The sequence below is a fragment of the Mobula birostris genome, chromosome 8 (assembly GCF_030028105.1).
Source record: "Mobula birostris isolate sMobBir1 chromosome 8, sMobBir1.hap1, whole genome shotgun sequence".
NCBI lineage: Eukaryota > Metazoa > Chordata > Chondrichthyes > Myliobatiformes > Myliobatidae > Mobula > Mobula birostris.
Window position 1 is genome coordinate 36,642,182 of NC_092377.1, and position 20,163 is coordinate 36,662,344.

At 42.1% G+C, this 20,163-nt stretch overlaps 1 protein-coding gene across 7 annotated transcripts in view; it reads left to right on the forward strand.

Moving 5' to 3' along the window:
* LOC140201238 (tRNA (32-2'-O)-methyltransferase regulator THADA-like) overlaps positions 1-20,163 on the forward strand; it is a 424,035-nt gene that overhangs the window by 34,747 nt on the left and 369,125 nt on the right. For all 7 annotated transcript variants that reach the window (XM_072265008.1, XM_072265009.1, XM_072265010.1 and 4 more), the window contains 3 exons: positions 6,204-6,327; positions 7,601-7,752; positions 9,352-9,592. In XM_072265008.1, coding sequence (XP_072121109.1) covers positions 6,204-6,327; positions 7,601-7,752; positions 9,352-9,592 — 517 coding nt within the window. The remainder of the gene's footprint in view (positions 1-6,203; positions 6,328-7,600; positions 7,753-9,351; positions 9,593-20,163) is intronic.

A 20,163-nucleotide genomic window follows, 5' to 3' on the forward strand; every position in this document is an offset into this window, starting at 1 on the left:
CCTAGCCAGAGGCTCAGCAATCTCTTCCCTCGCCTCATGGAGCAGCCTGGGGAATATTCCGTCAGGCCCCAGGGACTTATCTGTCCTAATGTATTTTAACAACTCCAACACCTCCTATCCCTTAATATCAACATGCTCCAGAACATCAACCTCACTCATGTTTCCTCACCATCATCAAGTTCCCTCTCATTGGTGAATACTGAAGCGAAGTATTCATTGAGGACCTCGCTCACTTCCACAGCCTCCAGGCGCATCTTCCTACCTTTATCTCTAATCGGTCCTACCTTCACTCCTGTCATCCTTTTGTTCTTCACATAATTGAAGAATGCCTTGGGGTTTTCCTTTATCCTACTCGCCAAGCCTTTCTCATGCCCCCTTCTTGCTCTTCTCAGCCCCTTCTTAAGCTCCCTTCTTGCTTCCCTATATTCCTCAATAGGCCCATCTGATCCTTGCCTCCTAAACCTCATGTATGCTGCCTTCTTCCACCTGACTAGATTTTCCACCTCACTTGTCACCCATGGTTCCTTCACCCTACCATCCTTTATCTTCCTCACTGGGACAAATTTATCCCTAACATCCTGCAAGAGATATCTAAACATCGACCACATGTCCATAGTACATTTCCCTGCAAAAACATCATCCCAATTTACACCCGCAAGGTCTAGCCTTATAGCCTCATAATTTGCCCTTCCCCAATTAAAAATTTTCCTGTCCTCTCTGATTCTATCCTTTTCCATGATAATGCTAAAGGCCAGGGAGCGGTTGTCACTGTCCCCCAGATGCTCACCCACTGAGAGATCTGTGACCTGACCTGGTTCATTACCTAGTACTAGATCTAGTATGGCATTCCCCCTAGTCAGCCTGTCCACATACTGTGACAGGAGTCCGTGCATTGGAACTAATCAGGTGCCAATCAATATTAGGGAAGTTAAAGTCACCCATGATAACAACCCTGTTATTTTTGCACCTTTCCAAAATCTGCCTCCCAATCTGCTCCTCTGTATCTCTGCTGCTACCAGGGGGCCTATAGAATACCCCCAATAGAGTAACTGCTCCCTTCCTGTTCCTGACTTCCACCCACACTGACTCAAAAGGGGATCCTGCTACATTACCCACCCTTTCTGTAGCTGTAATAGTATCCCTGACCAGTAATGCCATCCCTCCTCCCCCTTTCTGCCCTCTCTATCCCTTTTAAAGCACTGAAATCCAGGAATATTGAGAATCCATTCCTGCCCTGGTGCCAGCCAAGTCTCTGTAATGGCCACTACATCATAATTCCATGTATGTATCCAAGCTCTCAGTTCATCACCTTTGTTCCTGATGCTTCTTGCACTGAGGTACACACACTTCAGCCCTTCTACCTGACTTCTGCTTCTCTTTCCTCAATGCCTCTCTATATGTTAGACCTGGCTTTACTCCATGCACTTCTTTCACTGCTCTATTGCTCTGGGTCCCATCCCCCTTGCAAATTAGTTTAAACCCTCCCGAACCATGCTAGCAAACCTACCTGCAAGGATATTGCTCCTCTCAAGAAGGAAGGGAGGCAGAAGAAAAGAAATTATAGGCCAGTTAGTTAGGAAGATGTTGGAGTCCATTATTAAGGATGAGGTTTTGGATTATTTGGAGGCACATGATAAAATAGGCCAAGGTCAGCATGCTTTCCTTAAGGGGAAACCTTGCCTGAAAAATCCGTTGGAATTCTTTGAGGAAATAACAAGCAAGATACTCAAAAAGAGTCACTGGATGTTGTGCTCTTGGATTTTCAGAAGGCCTTTGACAAGGAGCCACACACAAGGTTGCTTAACAAGATAAGAGCCCATGGTTTAACAGGAAAGATACCAACATCGATGGGCAAATTGGCAGGAGGCAGAGTGGTAATGAAGGGGCCCTTTTCTGTTTGGCTGCCTGTGACTAGTGGTTTTCCACAAGGGTTGGTGTTGGTACCGCTTCTTTTCACGTTGTACGACAGTGATTTAGATGATGGAAATGATGGCTTTGTGCCCAGGTTTGCAGACAATACAAAGATAAGTGCAGGAGCAGTTAGTGTAGATGAAGCAGGGTGTCTGCAGAGAACTTCAAGAGATTGGGAGAATGCAAAGAAGTGGTAGATGCAATATAGTGTAGGGAAGTGTATGGTGATCCACTTTGGTAGAAGGAATAAAGGCATAGACTAGTTTCTAAATGGGTAGAAAATTCAGAAATCAGAGTTAAAAGGGACTTGGGAGTGAGTCCTCTTGCAGGATTCTCTGAAGGTTAGGTGAAGGAAGGTTCTCTGAGTTGGTGGTAAGGAAGAGTAATATAATGTTCGCATTCATTTTGAGAGGACTAGAATATAACAGTATACAAGGATGTAACACTGAGGCTTTATAAGGCATTGGTCAGATCGCTCTTGAGGATAGCTTTGGGCTCCTTATCTAAGAAACAATGTGCTGGGATTGGAGAACATCCAGAGGAGGTTCACGAGAATGATTCTGAGAATGAAAGGGTTAATGCATGAGAAGCATTGATTGGCTCTGGGCCTGTACTTGCTGGAGTTTAAACAAATGAGAGGGGATCTCAGTGGATCCTATTGCATATTGAAAGGCCTAGATAGAGTGGCTGTGGAGAGGATGTTTCCTATAGTGGAGAATTCTAGGACCGGGGACACAGCCTCAGAGTAGAAGGATACAGGTTTCTCTCGCCATCCGAAGGTAGAGCGCTCCTATGAAACGGTTCATAAGCTGGAATGTCGTAAAGTGAAGAAGCAATTACCATTTATTTATATGGGAAAAATTTGTGAGCGTTCGCAGACCCAAAAAATAACCTACCAAATCGTACCAAATAACACATAAAACCTAAAATAACAGTAACATATAGTAAAAGCAGGAATGATATGATAAATACACAGCCTATATAAAGTAGAAATTTCTTTACAACCATTGCCGCACTGTTCTCAGTAGTGAAAATCTCACGCAAGCGCTCTTGGCAGAAACACGGCGCAAGCGCTCTCCGCAGAAACACTGTCTCTAGTAACCTCTAAGCTATGAAGCTACCAAGTCATTCCAAATAACACATAAAAATACACAGCCTATATAAAGTAGAAATAATGTATGTATCGTGTAGTATCACTTACCGGAATCGAGAAGTCAGCGCCGAGCACACTGACGATGGGGTGTTAGGCTGAGTTGTCGGAGGTTGGGGTGGTGCACTGGCCCCTAACCTCCAGGCAGCGAACCGATACTGATCTGCGGAGAATGCAGTGGTAGCTGGGACGCACCCAGCACATATTTAAGAAAAAAGCCGAAATAAACAAGCTAATTAATTACGTGCCGCCTGGCATGTAAATGTCGGCCCAGATCAGAGGCGATTGCCAATTGCGTCGCATTTACATAATTAATTAGCATGTTTATTTCGGCTTTTTTCTTAAAGATGTGTTGGGTGCATCCCGGCTACTGCTGCATTCTCCGTGGCAATGTAGCGGTCTGCGGCCCGGGGGTTGGGGTGGTGGGACACTGGGGTGTCATCTCATCGCCATCTGTTTCCATCAGGGCAGGTAAGTCATCTTCTTCTATGTCTGCCTGCCTGGATGTCGAAGGTCGAGGTTTGTCGTCTACTGTGGCTGATGTGGAAGGCTTGAAAACAACAGTATGCTTGACTGCTTAGCCTCATGCACTTTTCTATCATACATTTCTTTGTAAGCACTCAAACCATCCTGTAAATATGCCCTAAACCTACGTACCCTTTCAAAATTAAAGTCGTACTTTTCTGCAATCATTGCAGCAAAAATCTCACGCAGTTGCTTCACGTTCAGTTCCTGGATGACTTCACTTTTGGTCCATTTGCTACTGCATTCGGTTTCGGTTGTTATCCTTTCCTCTTCCAATTGCATCAGCTCTTCATCTATCAGTTCTTGGTCATGGGATGCCAAAACCTCTTCAACATCATCTTCGTCAACTTCCACAAGCCAAACTCACTTTGTCCTTAATTAAAACACTTGATTATGTCTAGTTTTATGCTAAGTGTAACACCCTTACGAGCTCTTTTAGGCTTTCCCGATACCTTAGAACTCTTGCTAACGACTGCTCACAGGCATGTGTTTAAGCAATGCTGGCGAGAATGCAGTTCCGGGGGAGGAGGTTGGCTGCTCAGGGTGCGTGCTGCTTTTCTCGTAGCAGTGAAAATACCTTCTGTTAGCGAAAACAGTTAACTAATGTAGGTCTTTCGTAACAGTGAGGTTTCGTTAAGCGAACGTTCAAAAAGCGGGGGACACCTGTATCTGAAAACAGAGATGAGAAATTTCTTTAGTCAGAGGGGAAGTGAATCTTTGGAATTCATTGCTACAGGCAGCTGTGAAGGTCAAGTCATTGGGTATATTTAAAGCAGAGGTTGATAGCTTCTTCATTAGTCAAGGCATCAAAGTTATGAGAAGTCAGGAGAATGGTATTGAAAGGGATAATAAATCAGCCATGATGGAATGGCAGAGCAGACTGGGTTGAATGAGCTAATTTTTCTCCTCTGTCTTAACACCTTATGGTTTTATAAAGCTGATTTGAAATGTGTATTTTATTTTTAGTTTTATTTGTCTATGTGACTAAGAAATGGTGGTGATGGCGAGTGTCACAGAAGATGGGGGAGGGGGAAGAACTACAAGTAAATGGGGAATAGTTAATTGTATTCCTCTTGACTTTCATGTCTAGCCTGAGCAGGAAAGATTTTCTTTCTTTGCCTTTTGTTTACTCTTTTATGTATTTATTTATTAATTATTGAGATGCAGTGTGTAGTAGGCCCTTCCGGCCCTTCGAGCCACACCACCCAAAAATCACCCGATTTAATCCAAGCTTAATCACAAGACAGTTTAAAATGAACGTACTGACCGGTACGTCTTTGGACAGTGGGAGGAAAGTGGAGCAACCAGAGAAAACCCACACGGTCATGGGGAGAACGTGCAAAGTCCTTAATGACAGCGGCAGGAAGTCTCTTCCTTCACATTGTATTCCTTCTCTGAAACTACCAGCCTGACATTTGTCATTTGTTTATTCACGTGGATATCGCTGGAAATGCACTGGTGTTGATATGAATATTCAACACGAGCTGATGTAAATATTCATAACATCAAAAGGCTTCCTATCCAGTTGCAAATTAAGCACATTGTTGAGGTTGCCTTCACAGACCCTGCAACGCTGTCCTTGCCCTTTTCTAATTGGGATTCAGCCTTTTGGCAGATTTGATAGATGACCCTCATGCCTTGTCGTGAGTATTGTCACTTGTTTATTTCCCGTGATTAAATATAGCATGTTGCTGAGATCCTTTGTGCTATCCTTATTGGGCACCTCTGCTTTTTAGCTGTGGTACATTAACTTCTGAGATGTACTATATTTTAAAAAAATGGTCTGCTAATACTGATTCCCATTTTAGGAGTACAGTAAAACACTGCTAATATCCTATCCCCTCACTTGGAAGTCCTGATGGTTTGTTATCCAGTTCACCATATGATATTTGTGATTTCCACTCATCTGAGCTTCAGTTCCCACACTCTTCCTGCTTACTGCCTCCCGGGTTTCTGCACTCCCTGACCACTTCTCTGGGGACCCAGTTCCCACACTCTCTTCCTACTCATTGGGCCCTGGGTCCCTGCGCCCACTTCCGTGACTGCTAACTAGGTCCCAGTTCCTGTAATCCTTTTACTCTCACATGGTCCTGTTAGCTATTGTTTTCTTCAAACGTCCCAGTTTTTGTTGCCCGCGCTCTTTTGAAACTTGAGTTTCACTGATACATTATTGTGTGACATCTTTTTTAAGAGGAAGTGGGTTAAATGTGTACATTGCCAAAGTCTCAGTTGTGCTGGATTAACAAAATATTCCATAAACTGCTTTGCACAGAGCCTTGGGGTCAGTAAATTGTCCTTTGATATATACTCTATAGTAAGTACTACAACGTGAACAATTCAGAAAGCAATGGAGATGTGCACAGTAATTCAGTCAGTTACTGACAAAGCTGTATATTTTTGTTGGTCCCTTTGTTGGACCATTCTTCATGCCTTTATAATGTCTTTTTTTGGAATTCTTTTTTTAACTGCAAATTTTCAAATAATATTGTCAAGCTGCCATAAGCAGCACAAGGTTTACTGAGATTCTTTGCAGTTTGGATATATTAACATTATTACAAATTCATAGCTGAAATGTGGGACTGGTTCAGTTTTCATGCATAGTCTTTTTATGTTTCAGGATTTTTTGATCTGGATGTGTGACAGACTATTCCAAGCTCTATTTCCTGGTGCTTCATTCCCAAGCAAATTTATTGTCCTGAGTCTCTTAGGAATAATTGCAGAACTTTCTGAAAATCTGGAAGGTAAGTTTGCAGTAACGTGGCCCTACCTGTGCCCTGATCACATGGTTACTAAGTGGCAGTTACTGTTTTCCTTGGTAACTCTCAGCTATATTGTGTGAAACTCAACTTCCTGGGCTTCGGCCACTATTTACCACAATAATTGTGCAGTGTTTACTTTTTTAGATTCTTTAATTACTAGTACTTTTGTTTCTCTGCTTTCCAGATCAATTATCCTAATCTGACCTTCATTTCTTCAAGACCATTTTAGTGCAGAATTGTGTATATCTGTCCCATGACTGGTTAGAAATTGATCCCCAGCTCCATCTGGCAACTTCACTGGTGTCAGGCCATGCTTGTCTTTTCAGTACCTCACACCAATGTAACATCATCCTTGAAAGCTATTCAATCCTGGTTTCTTTTCTCCACTACCAATTCTTCCACCACATTCCTTCTGTCTGCCTGCTCTTCCCACAATTCCCATAACATGAGGAGCTCACAGACTTTTCCCTCTTGTCTCATCTCTTTCTCGATATGAAGAATTAGCTCAAGCCCAGGTACTAAAGGCTTACTTTATCTGCCTCTGTTTTTCTGATGCCTCTTCTTTTCTCTTCCTTTGCATTGTATTCCTGCTCCAGCCTGCTGTTTTTTTATTTATCATCTATTCAGATGGCTCTTGCTTCACCAATCCACATCCTCCAGGTCATTCTGTCTGCTTAGAACTCAGCCCATAATTTTTCCACTCTCTCATCTTTCTCTCCCATGACAGCTGCCGCCTTTTATAGTGGTGTGTTCCCACTTTATGTTTGTACGTGTTACTAACAGTTCCTTCTCCCTGGTAGAGTCCTTCTTTATTTCCAAACAACTCTTAACAGGCATTGTAAATAGCATTCATCTTCAGACTTCTGTCCTTGCTACCACGACATCTTTTGCTGTCCAAAGACATTGACATTCATGTTTAATCTTAACATGATTTTGGTGACCTTGTTTTATTGTTTTTGATGCTTCTTTCACACACTCAGTAGTGATTAATATCAGAAAGAATTTAGAGATCCGCAATTTAGTTTTCATCCTTTAAGTGGGGTGTAGGGGTGTACTTAGTTTCTCTAGAGCAGGGGTTCCCTGCTTGGGAATTCTTGCTTAATGGTATTGGTTCATGGCTTAGAAAAGTTGGGAACACATGCTCTAGGAGAACAAAATATTGTAGTAACATAAAGCTATATGTTACATAAAAACTTTGAAGATTGATTTTAATATAATAACTTTGCATTTTGTTGCAAACTTATTTTTTTTACAGATCAAAGTTACAGGGTGTTCCAGATAACTGATGGCTTACAGCCTGCCTATGCAGATGCTTTGTTAGGGTGTTTGAACAGCACCTTTGAGGAAGTTAAGATCTTGGCCTATAATCTGATTAGAAAACTTCCAGCTACGGTTTTAGGATTACAGGTAACAGATTTAAATTAGAGATTTGATGGATGTCCTTTTGGAGCAGATATATATCTGACCAAGTCTGTGTAATGGTTTGCTTCTTCTAACTTATCGAGGAGCCTTCTAAACACAAGAGATTCTGCAAATGCTGGAAATCCAGAGCAACACACACAAAATGCTGGAGGAATTCAGTAGGTCAGGCAACATCTCAATATCTGTGGAGAGGAATAAGCAGTCAATGTTTTTAGCCGAGATCCTTCATCAGGACTGAAAAGGAAGGGCGGAGAAGGCAGAATAAGAAGATGGGGGGAGGGAAAGGAGTACAAGCTGACAGGTGGTAGGTGAAACCAAGTGAGGGGGTAGGTGGGGGAGTGGGTATGAAATAAGAAGCTGGGAGGTGATAGGTGGAAGAGATAAAAGGCTGAAGAAGTCAAGTCAAGTCACTTTTTTATTGTCATTTCGACCATAACTGCTGGTACAGTACAGAGTAAAAACAAGACAATGTTTTTCAGGACCATGGTGCTACATGAAACAACACAAAAACTACACTGAACTACGTAAAAACAATACAAAAATTACACTAGACTACAGACCTACCCAGGGCTGCATAAAGTGCACAGAGCAGTGCAGGCATTACAATAAATAATAAACAAGACAATAGGCACAGTAGAGGGCAGAAGGTTGGTGTCAGTCCAGGCTCTGGTTATTGAGAAGTCTGATGGCTTGGGGGAAGAAGCTGTTACAAAGTTTGGTCGTGAGAGCCCGAATGCTTCGGTGCCTTTTGCCAGATGGCAGGAGGGAGAAGAGTTCGTATGAGGGGTGCGTGGGGTCCTTCATAATGCTGTTTGCTTTACGGATGCAGCGTGTGGTGTAAATGTCTGTAATGTCGGGAAGAGAAAAGGTGGAATCTGATAGAAGAGGACAGTGGACCATGGGAGAAAGGGAAGGACAAAGGGCATCAGAGGGAGTTGATGGGCAGGTGAGGAGAAGAGAACGGGTAAGAGGGGAGCCAGAATGGGGAATGGGAAAAAAAAGTGGGGGTGGGGGAAATTAGAGAAATTTATGTTCATGCCACTCCATTTCATGTTCATGAACTCCATTCATAATTCTAACTTTTAGGCAATACTTCGGTCATTAACACAGAAACTTACTGATTTGAGTTATGGCTTGCTATTTGCAAATTTCTGGTCAATTTAAGCACAATTGTTGCCTCTTAACAAAACCTGGCATTTTTTATGCAAATGGCCTCCAGTTAATCACTGTAGTTTCTTTTTCGGGTTATCCATTTGCTTTGCATTCAGATATATATTTGAACTAATATTACTATAACATTGCAAATCCTGGTGATGAGACTCTCCGCCAAACTCTTTTTGACTCCTGATTTAGGTCATTGCTGATGCTAATCTGGGGAATTTCCAAGGACTCATGCTGATGTACTTCTGGTCTCAATGATGGTTCTCTTAACCATCACTGCAAATATTAGAGTAGTATCTCGTGCAAATTTTAATGCCACAAATGTTACTTTCTGATTGTTATGTAGAGTGCTTGATTTGGCTTTTTCTTTCAGATGGAGCGATTAATTAGTTAAATGTTATTCTTATCTACTCCATCTCGCAGGAAAGTGAGAAACTTCAAACACTTTTGCAGGCAGCTTTGGACCTTTCGATCAGTACAAAGCCATATGATTGTGTTACTGCTTCCTACCTCTTGACCCTTCTGGTACAACAGAAAGGTTTACTGCCAGCTCTTCATGCTTGTTCTTTAAAACAAGAAGCAATTGATTACCAGTCTGATGGCCCCAGCAAGGCTCCTGAAAAGCAGCCAGATAAGGAAATTGTGGAAACCAATATTTTAGAAGGTTAGTGCTGATCTGCAATTCAATTCATTGTTTCTGGTAAAATCCTACCATACATGACCATAAAGTACCACATTGTGGATAAGACCAATGTTAATTGTCTTTGCTATCTTGTGAAGCATTTTGTTTTACATCTACTTCTGAGTACATTTTTAGAAAAATAGTTACAGGTTCTATCACACTCCAGTGATAAGGGAATAAGAACCGAGAGCTCCACGTTACCTGTTGATGGGTAATTGTATTGAATGCCGGGATTTACCCGCAGGGAAAACATTATTACGTATATTGAGCATGGAACATATGGTAAAACAGTACAACACAGGAACAGGCCCCTCGGCCCACAACCTTATGTCAAACCAATTAAATTAGTCATCAAATGGTCAACTATACTAATCTCTTCTGCCTACACAATGTTCTACTTCAATTTTCCTCACATTCTTGTGCCTATCTAAACACCTCTTAAAAGTCTCTAATGTATCTACCTCTATCACCACATCCGGCAGCACAATCTAGGCATTGACAATCCTTTGTGTAAAAGACTGGCCCCTCACGTCTGCTTTGAAACTACTCACTCTCACCTTAAATGCATGCCCCTCTGGTATTATTAGACTTTTCAACCATTGAAAAAAGATGCTGCCTATCTACTCTGTTAAAGCCTCTCGTAGTCTTATAAACCTCAAAAAGATATTCCCCCCCATCCCCGCCGCCTCTGCTGCTTCAGAGAAAACAACCTAAGATTGTCCAGCATTTTGTTATAGCACTTGCCTTCTACCAGGCAGCATTCTGATGAACCTCTTCTGCACCCTCTCCAAAGCCCTGACATTCTTTCCATATTGAGGCAACCAGAACTGCATGCAATACTCCAGATATGGCCTAACTAGAGTTTTATAAAGCTACGACATAACTTAGTGACCTTTGAACTCAGTGGCTCGACTAATAAAGGCAAGCACGCCATATGCTTTCTGAATCACCCTATCAACCTGTGTGTCCACTTTCAGGGAGCGATGAACTTGGACTTCAAGATCCCTCTGCTCATCAACACTGTCTTTATATTTGGCCTACCAAGGTGCTACACTAAACTTTCGGCCTTTTTAAACTCCATCTGCCATTTCTCTGCACATATCTGCAACTGATCTATATCCCACTGTATACTTTGTCAGCCATCTGTGCTATCCATAATACCATCGATCTTTGTATCGTCTGCAAATTTACTAACCCGCACATCTATATTTTCATCCAAGTGGACTGGGGAAGAAAAACTTAATGCGAAGGTCAGCAAATGGAACTAACAAGCTCATCACACACTGTCAGCGACGTAGGCTTTCTTAGATTATTTTGCTTTCCAGTATTGCTTAAATACAACAATGTGCTGTTAGATTTGTTCAAAGTTATCTGTGGATTTGTGGCTCAAAATAATTTAAGAAATGATGAAGAATGAGGTAACGTTGGGCGAGTATGGTCATGTGTAGGAATGAAAATGGACCAAGCTGACCTCCATGTCTTCCACTTGCTTCTTCTAGGGGAACTGTGCTCATGGAAGTGGGTAGAAAGTTGCTGGAGGTTTTTGATGGGAAAGTGACAGGAATTTAGTTTAAGGGTACTAGGGAGAAGAAAAATCTTCCAAAAACAGGTGACACCTGAGGGAAGTGACAGAAAAGCAGCATCCAAAGGCCTATAACCAGCAGGACAGGCACCTCTTCAAGTCGCTCTCATGGCAAATTACTTGGATCTTTGGAGAGGAGCAAGTTCCTGCAGATAGATGAATCCTCATTCACAAAATTTAGAATTGCCGTTTTTGAATTTGAAGTGTTTAAATTAGCAGTTGAATGGACACAAATCCTGACTGCTTCAAAAACAAAAAAGTGGTCAGGAGACCACTGTGGATACCTGTTTCCACCCTGTTCACCCTCACACCTGGCTAAATAATTGTTTCTTCCTGCACTTAGAAGAAGTTTTGCAGTTAATAAATATTTTTGCACCATACTGGAAATGATCACCTCCACTGTAGGTAGCATTACTGTCTTGATAAAGGTTTCAAAAGGGGATGCCTCTTATCACACAGGTCTGTGCATATTTTCCAAAAGTGGATCCCTCTACACTTTCAACTTTATCCTTTTCTTTTGTTCTGGGCAGATAAGGGCAAAGTTACTCTGTATGTTCTGTCCTTGCCTAGATGTCCAGCAGACACAGGGAACTTTGTGAATTGAAGTCACATAAGTTTTAAATCTCCCAATGGTATTTATATTCATCTTTTTTAGTATGGTTCGAATTAGCAGGTTGCATGGTCATTGGGTGAACGCTGTCTAGTTTTGCTAACTCTCCATTCCTTTTCTGTGCTGCGGTGTTGGTGGAAAATTTAATTCACGCCAAGTCATTCTCACGATTGCTATAGCCTCTGAGACAGCTTAGAACAATCTTGCAACCATTCAACCCCGTACCCATCCAGTATCGCTGGCAGATCCAGTGCAAACATTACTCTTTAGTTAATGATCTAGTGGTGGCCAATTCCTCCTCTTGTGGATGGGCATTCTCCTGCAGGGAGATCATCTGGTTTTGTTGGGTCTCAGCCTTGTTGGTGTCTCCATTCCTTTCTCATTCAGGGTGGCTCACTTCTGTGCTGGTTTAGTCACTAACCATGTATTGGTTTATATGGAAACAGCCAGCAGAACAGGAGAGACCTTGGGTGACAGAGTGAAAGTAAGCATTTGGTATGTGTTGGGGAGCACTTTGGGTCCAGTGATCACAATGCTATTAGTTTCAATATAAGTATGGAGAAGGATAAGTCTGGACCCAGGGTTGAGATTTTTGCTTGGAGAAAGGCTGACTTTGAGGAGATGTGAAAGGATTTAGAAGGAGTGGGACAATTTATTTTATGGGAAGGGTGTAATAGAGAAATGGAGGTCATTTAAAGGTGAAATACTGAGGGTACAGAATCTCTATGTTCCTGTTAGGTTGAAAGGAAAGGTTAAAAGTTTGAGAGAGCCATGGTTTTCAAGGGATATTGGAAACTTGGTTCGGAAAAAGAGAGATATCTACAATAAAAATAGGCAGCATGGAGTAAATGAGGTGCTCAAGGAATATAAAGAATGTACAAAATCTTAAGAAAGAAATTAGAAAAGCTAAAAGAAGATACGAGGTTGCTTTGGCAAGCAGGTGAAAATAAATCCAAAGGGTTTCTACAGTTATATTAATAGCAGAAGGATAGGGAGGGATAAAATTGATCCCTTAGGGAATCAGAGTGGACAGCTAGGTGTGGAGCTAAAAGAGATGGGGGAGATTTTGAACAATTTCTTTCCTTCGGTATTCACTAAGGAGAAGATATTGTATTGTGTAAGGTAAGGGAAACAAGTAGGGAACTTATGGAAACTATGATGATTAAAGAAGAGGAGTACTGGTGCTTTTAAGGAATATAAAAGTGGATTGTTCTCCGGGTCCTGATAGGATATTCCCTAGGACCTTGAGGGAAGTTAGTGTGGAAATCGCAGGAGCTCTGACAGAAATATTTCAAATGTCATTAGAAACGGGGATTGTGCCGGAGGATTGGTGTATTGCTTATGTAGTTCCACTGTTTAAAAAGGGTTCTAACAGTAAACCTAGCAGTTATTGGCCTGTAAGTTTGACGTCAGTGGTGGGTAAATTAATGGAAATTATTCTTAGAGATGATATATATAATTATCTGGATAGACAATGTCTGATTAAGAACAAACAACATGGATTTGTGCATGGAAGGTCTTGTTTGATAAATCTTATTGAATTTTTTGAAGGGATTACTAGGAATGTTGACAAGGGTAAAGCAGTGGATGTTGTCTGTCTGGACTTCAGTAAGGCCTTTGACAAGGTTTCACACGGAAGGTTAATTAGGAAGGTTCAATCGTTAGGTATTGATATTGAAGTAGTAAAATGGATTCAACAGTGGCTGGATGGGAGACGCCAGAGAGTAGTGGTGGATAACTGTTTGTCAGGTTGGAGGCCGGTGACTAGTGGTGTGCCTCAGGGATCTGTACTGGGTCCAATGTTGTTTGTCATATACATTAATGGTCTGGATGATGGGGTGGTAAATTGGATTAGTAAGTATGCAGATGATACTAAGATAGGTGGCGTTGTAGATAATGAAGTAGGTTTTCAAAGCTTGCAGAGAGATTTAGGCCAGTTAGAAGAGTGGGCTGAAAGATGGCAGATGGAGTTTAATGCTGATAAATGTGAGGTGCTACATTTTTGGTAGGACTAATCAAAATAGGACATACATGGTAAATGGTAGGGCACTGAAGAATGCAGTAGAGCAGAGTGATCTAGGAATAATGGTGTATAGTTCCCTGAAGGTGGAGTCTCATGTGGATAGGGTGGTGAAGAAAGCTTTTGGTATGCGCGCCTTTATAAATCAGAGCATTGAATATAGGAGTTGGGATGTAATGTTAAAATTGTACTAGGCATTGATAAGGCCAAATTTGGAGTATTGTGTACAGTTCTGGTCACCGAATTATAGGAAAGATGTCAACAAAATAGAGAGAGTACAGAGAAGGTTTACTAGAATGTTACCCGGATTTCAGCACCTGAGTTACAGAGAAAGGTTGAACAAGTTGGGTCTTTATTCTTTGGAGCGTAGAAGGTTGAGGGGGGACTTGATAGAGGTATTTAAAATTATGAGGGGGATAGATAGAGTTGACGTGGATAGGCTTTTTCCATTGAGAGTGGGGGAGATTCAAACAAGAGGACATGAGTTGAGAGTTAAAGGGCAAAAGTTTAGGGGTAACATGAGGGGGAACTTCTTTACTCAGAGAGTGGTAGCTGTGTGGAACGAGCTTCTGGCAGAAGTGGTTGAGGCAGGTTCGATGTTGTCACTTAAAGTTAAATTGGATAGCTATATGGACAGGAAAGGAATGGAGGGTTATGGGCTGAGTGCAGGTTGGTGGGACTAGGTGAGAGTAAGCATTCGGCATGGACTAGAAGGGCCGAGATGGCCTGTTTCCGTGCTGTAATTGTTATATGGGTATATGGTTAAGCATCAAAAATAAGGCAAAAGGGAAAATCTGCCATTCACTCAATTAATAAGAATGATGGAAGTACTCAGCAGGTAGGCAGCGTTTCATCAAAATAATAGTTAATCTGTGGAGTGCTCTGCCACAGACTGCGATGGAGGCCAAGTCGATGCATATATTTCAGGCGGAGGTTGATTGTTTCCTGATTGGTCAGGGCATCAAAGGATATGGTAAGAAGGCAGGTGTATGGGGTTAAATGAGATCCAGGCTCAGCTATGATGGAATGGCAGAGCAGACTCGATGGGCTGAATGGCCTAATTCTGCTCCTAATGGTCTAAGAAAGCTCACAAACCCCTCTACAATCTGAAGAGGCTGAAGAAAGCTAGACAATGCACATCTGTACTCATGTCGTTCTACAGATGTGTAGTAAAGAGCATCCTAACAAGCTGCATGGTATGGAAACTACACTGCGTCAGACAGGAAGGCTCTACAACAGGTGGTCAAAACTGCCCAGAGCATCACTAGCACCAGCCTATCCACCATCAGGGATGTGCGTACAAACAGAGAGGTGCAGGAAAAGGGCCAGTAACATCATGAAGAATCCCACCCATCCTGCTCATGGACTGTTTGTCCCACTCCCATCAAGGAGGAGGTAATATAGTATCCACAGCAGGATCAGCAGACTCAAACAGTTACTTTTTCTAAGCAGTAAGGCTGATCAATACTTCCACCCACTAACCCACCCCTCCACACCCCAAACCACCACTACTTTATCATTTCCTGTCAGTTACCTTGTATACAGACACAAGTGTCTTGTCTCAGTTTATGGGCATACAATCAATCAACATGTATAAGCTATCATGTGTTTATAGTTATTGTGTTTTAATAATTATTATTATTATTGTGTTCTTTATCTTATTCTGATTTTTGTGATGCATTGGAGCTGGAGTATCAATTATTTTGTTCCATTTTATGTTTGTGTGCTGGAAATGTCATTAAACAACCTTGAATCTGTGGAGAGAGAAATAGTTTACTTTTCAGGTTGTTGACCTTTTATTAGAACCAAGAAATTTTACAGAATCAGACGTATTTTGCAAGTTGCAGAGGGGAAGGTAAAGAGAAGAAAAGGAATAGACACGAGAGAGTCTGAATGAAGCAAGTGGTGGTGAGTCTCTGTGCAAGATGGTACCGACAATCATCAGCAACTTTCTGTGTGTTGCAGAGAATAATTCCAAAATTCCTCTTATATATACTTCCTTTGAATTACTTTTGTTGGAATCTGCAGCATGTACTTTTCCTCCAAACAATGGACTTTTAAATCACCTCAGCAATTTTCAGATCTCATGATCAACAGGACCAGTACCTTGAGACACCTATAAGGCTTATCACCGTGGCCAAAAGCATGGCGGGGGGTTGTTGAAGCCAGGCTAAAACGCAGAGGGATGAGACCTCCTCTCCCCAGCACAAAATTGGTAAACGTGCAGTCGCTGGAGAATAAAATTGAGGATCCGAGGGCAAGACTGCTGTATCAAAGGCAGATCAGAGTCATGTCGGTAGTGTGCTTTATGTAAATTGGTTATCTGCGGATGTGCCAGATATAGCAGTCAAACCAGAAGGATTCATGATTTACAGAATGGACCAAACTGCAGGCTCGGGTAAGGCAAAGGGAGGAGGTGTGTGTTTTATGGTTAATTCCTGTTGGTGCTCTGATGCGGTGGATCTATTGAACTCGTGCTCCCCCGATTTGGAACGAACAGTCAAATACTGACCATTCTATTTACCGTGGGAGCTCTGTGTAATCCTGACTGCAGTGTATATACCACCAGTGGCCGACTATAATCAAGCACTCGCAAGGCTGTGTGATGTCGTCTCCAAACAAGAAACAACCCATCCTGTTCATTTCAAATTAGTCTTGGAAACTTCAACCAGGCTAGTTTGAAGAAAATCTTGCCTGCTTATCACCAGCATATAACCTGTAGCACCAGAGGTCTCAACATACTAGACCACTGTTACACTAAGATAAGGAATGCCTACCATTCCTTGCCCAGACTGCATTTTGGTAAATTGGATTACTTGGCTGTCCTCCTTGCATACAGGCAGACCCTGAAAATCAAAGCTCTAGAGATTAGGACAACTAAGAGGTGGTTGCGGGAGACAGAGGAATGATTACGGGATTGCCATGAGTTAGTGGACTGGACCGTGTTCAAACACTCATCTAGAGATCTGAATGAATACACCATACTTGAAGTGGGCTTCCTTAAAACAGTTGTAGACGTGTGCGTCCCCACTAAATCATTAATAGTCTTCTCCAATCAGAAGGCCTAGATGAATCATGAGATCCGAAATCTGCTGAGGGCCAGATCAGAGGCATTCAAGTCTGGAGATTAGGAAAGGTACAAGAGGTGCAGGTATGATCTCTGGAAAGCCGACTCACAGGTGAAGTGGAAATTCTGTACCAAACTTGAATCAGCGAGGGATGATTGACAGCTATGGTAGGGCTTGAATGCAATCTCCTCCTACAAAGTTAAATCAGGCGAAATGGGAGACAGCAGGGCTTTGTGTCCAGGTGAGCTCAGTGCTTTCTCTACTCAATTTGACCATCGGAACATGGAGAAACCACTGCCAACTCCCACATCCCCCAATGATCCGTTGATCTCACTCTCTGACGTGCAGGCTGCCTTCCACAGTGATGAAGTGTTTTGAGAGGTTGGTGATGAAACATATCGGCTCCTGCCTGAGAAGGGACTTGGACCTGCTCCAATTTGTCTACTGGAGCAACAAGTCCACGGCAGGTGCTATCTCAGTGGCTCTTCACTCAATCCTGGAACATCTGGACAGTAAATATGCAGATGTCAGGATGCTGTTTATCTACCACAGCTCAGCATTCAATACCATCATCCCCTCAAAGCTAATCAATAAGCTCCAAATCCTTGCCCTCAGTACCACCTTGTGCAATGGGATCCTGGATTTCCATACTTGTGGACACCAGTCAGTTCAACTTGGCAACAAAATCTCCTCCAAGATCTCCATCAACGCAGGTGCACCACAGGGCTGTGTGCTTAGCCTCCTGCTTTATTCGCTTTCCACCTACGACTGTGGGACAAAGCACAGCCTCAATGCCATTTTCAAGTTTGCTGATCCACTGTTGTGGGCTGAATCAAAGGTGATGTTGAATCAGAATACAGAAGGGAGATTGAAAATTTGGCTGAGTGATGACATAAAATCCTCCCACTCAGTATCAGCAAGACCAAGGAACTGATTATGGACTTCAGGAGAGGAGAACCGGAGGTCCATGAGCCAGTCCTCATTGGAAGATCAGGGGCAAAAAGGTTAGGGATTTTAAATTCCTGGGTGTTACTATTTCAGAGGACCTGTCCTGGACCCAGCACATAAGTGCAATTATGATAAAAGCACGGCGGTGACCCTGCTTCCTTCGGTGTCTGTGGAGATTTGGCATGACATCTAAAACTTTGACACACTTCTATGGATGCACAGCGGAGAGTATCTTGACTGGCTGCATCATGTCCTGGTATGGAAACACAAATGCCAAAAGGTAGATTCTGCCCAGAACATCACAGGTAAAGCCCTCCCAACCATTAAGCACACCTACATGAAATGCTGTCATAGGAAAGGAGCATCCATCATTAGAAATCTCCACTACCAAGGTCATGCTCTCTACTTGCTGCTGCCATCGGGTAGAAGGTACAAGAATCTCAGGACTCATGCGACCACGTTCAAGAACAGTTACTACCTGTCAACCATCCGGCTCTTGAATAGAAGGGGATAACTATACTCACTTTCCCCATCGTTGAAATGTTCCTACAACCAATAATCTCACTTTAAGGACTCTTTACCTCTTTAACTCATGTTCTCATTATTTATTTGCATTTGCAGTTTGTGTCTTCTGCACTCTGGTTGATTTTTCATTGATCCTATTATAGATATATTCTGTGGATTTGCTGAGGATGCCCACAGGAAAATGAATCTCGGGGTTGCATATGGTGACATATATGTACTTTTGATAATCAAATTTACTTTTAGTTTTGAGTCAAGAGAGAGTGAGTGAGACTAGGTGAGATAGGAGGGAAGAACAATACTGAAACTACAGAACACATCTGTTCAGTTATAGCTTGAGGATCTTTCAGCAGAAATTCATAACCAATCTGGAAAGGCTGGTTATTGGATATTTTTAAGTTGCATGTCAAATCTTTGAAGGCTGTGATGCTTCAAGATGAGATTTTTTTTCCCTACTTATTCTTTCTTACTCTAGATTTCCAGCATCTGCAGAATCTCTTGTGTTTATTTTTCATTGATGCTACTCTGAGCCTCACCAGACTAGTGAAAGAGTCCAAGAACGGGGAGGTCATAGTGGGAGTATGATGGAGAACTGAATTGCAGGTAGATTGGAAGATAAGAGTCAAATCCCTCAAGAAGCCTTTTGACAAAGCAATTTACATTTGGCTTCTCTAAATGTTTAGTAAGTCATGTTGTGAGCACCAATTTGAGCTGAATTGTGGCTTCACGTGGAAGTAGTGTTTAGGTCCTTCAGTGATAGGGAAAGGAAAGGTAAAAAGGCAGTTGGTGCATTTTTTGCTGATGCATGGGAAGGTGCCACAAGGAGGGATGTGGCAGAGACCAACAAAGTTGGGAAGTCATGCAGAGATTAGTCCCTATGGAATACTGAGGACATAGTGAAGTATTGAAAATGTATCTGTTGGTGGACTCACATTGCAAATGGCAGAATTAGAGTGTATTTTAGTGTTTTAAAAAAGTCAGTATGTTAAGTATGATGTTAAGACTTTCAGGGTAAATTTTGGTGTTGAAAATATATACCAGAATATTGCACTTCCATTCATGGATCCAAAAGATTGGTGTTGGAAGGAAGCATTTCAGACATTAAAAATTGTGGATTATATTTTTGATTTTTTTTGGCATTTTGAATTCCAGTATTTGCATTTTTATGACTTGGAAGAATATAACATTTTAAAACTTTTATTTGGAATTATTTTTTACTCTCTTGGGAGGTTAATTAAATTAGAAGGAGTCCAAAAAAGATTTTATTTCTCTAGCAGCTGCAGAAATGGCACTAAGGCAGAGTTAAAATGATGAACCATTGTTATTTCAGGCCCTGGGGCTTGGGTGGCCTCCAAAATCCTGAAGGACCATCACTTAATTGCAACATCTGGTTCCTGTTGTGGACACAGGTTGTTGAAGTCATTTAGATTGCTAAGATCCTATGTGCGTGGGAAGGGCAGTTATTTTTCTTGGGATTGCACTGTTGTTGAATTCCCTCCATACCATTGAGCACATCAACATGGAGCATTGTCGCAGGAAAGCAAAATCCATCATCAACGATCCTCACCATCCAAACCATGCTTTCCTCTCGCTGCTGCCAATTGGAAGAAGGTACAGGAGCCTCAGAACTCACACCAGGTTCAGGAACAATTACTACCCCTCAACTATCAGGCTCTTGAACAAAAGGAGACAGATAACTTCACTCAACTTCACTTGCTCCAAAATTGAAACGTTGCCGCAATCTATGCAACCACATTCGAGGACTTTCACGATATGTTCTTGATATTTATTGCTTATTTATTA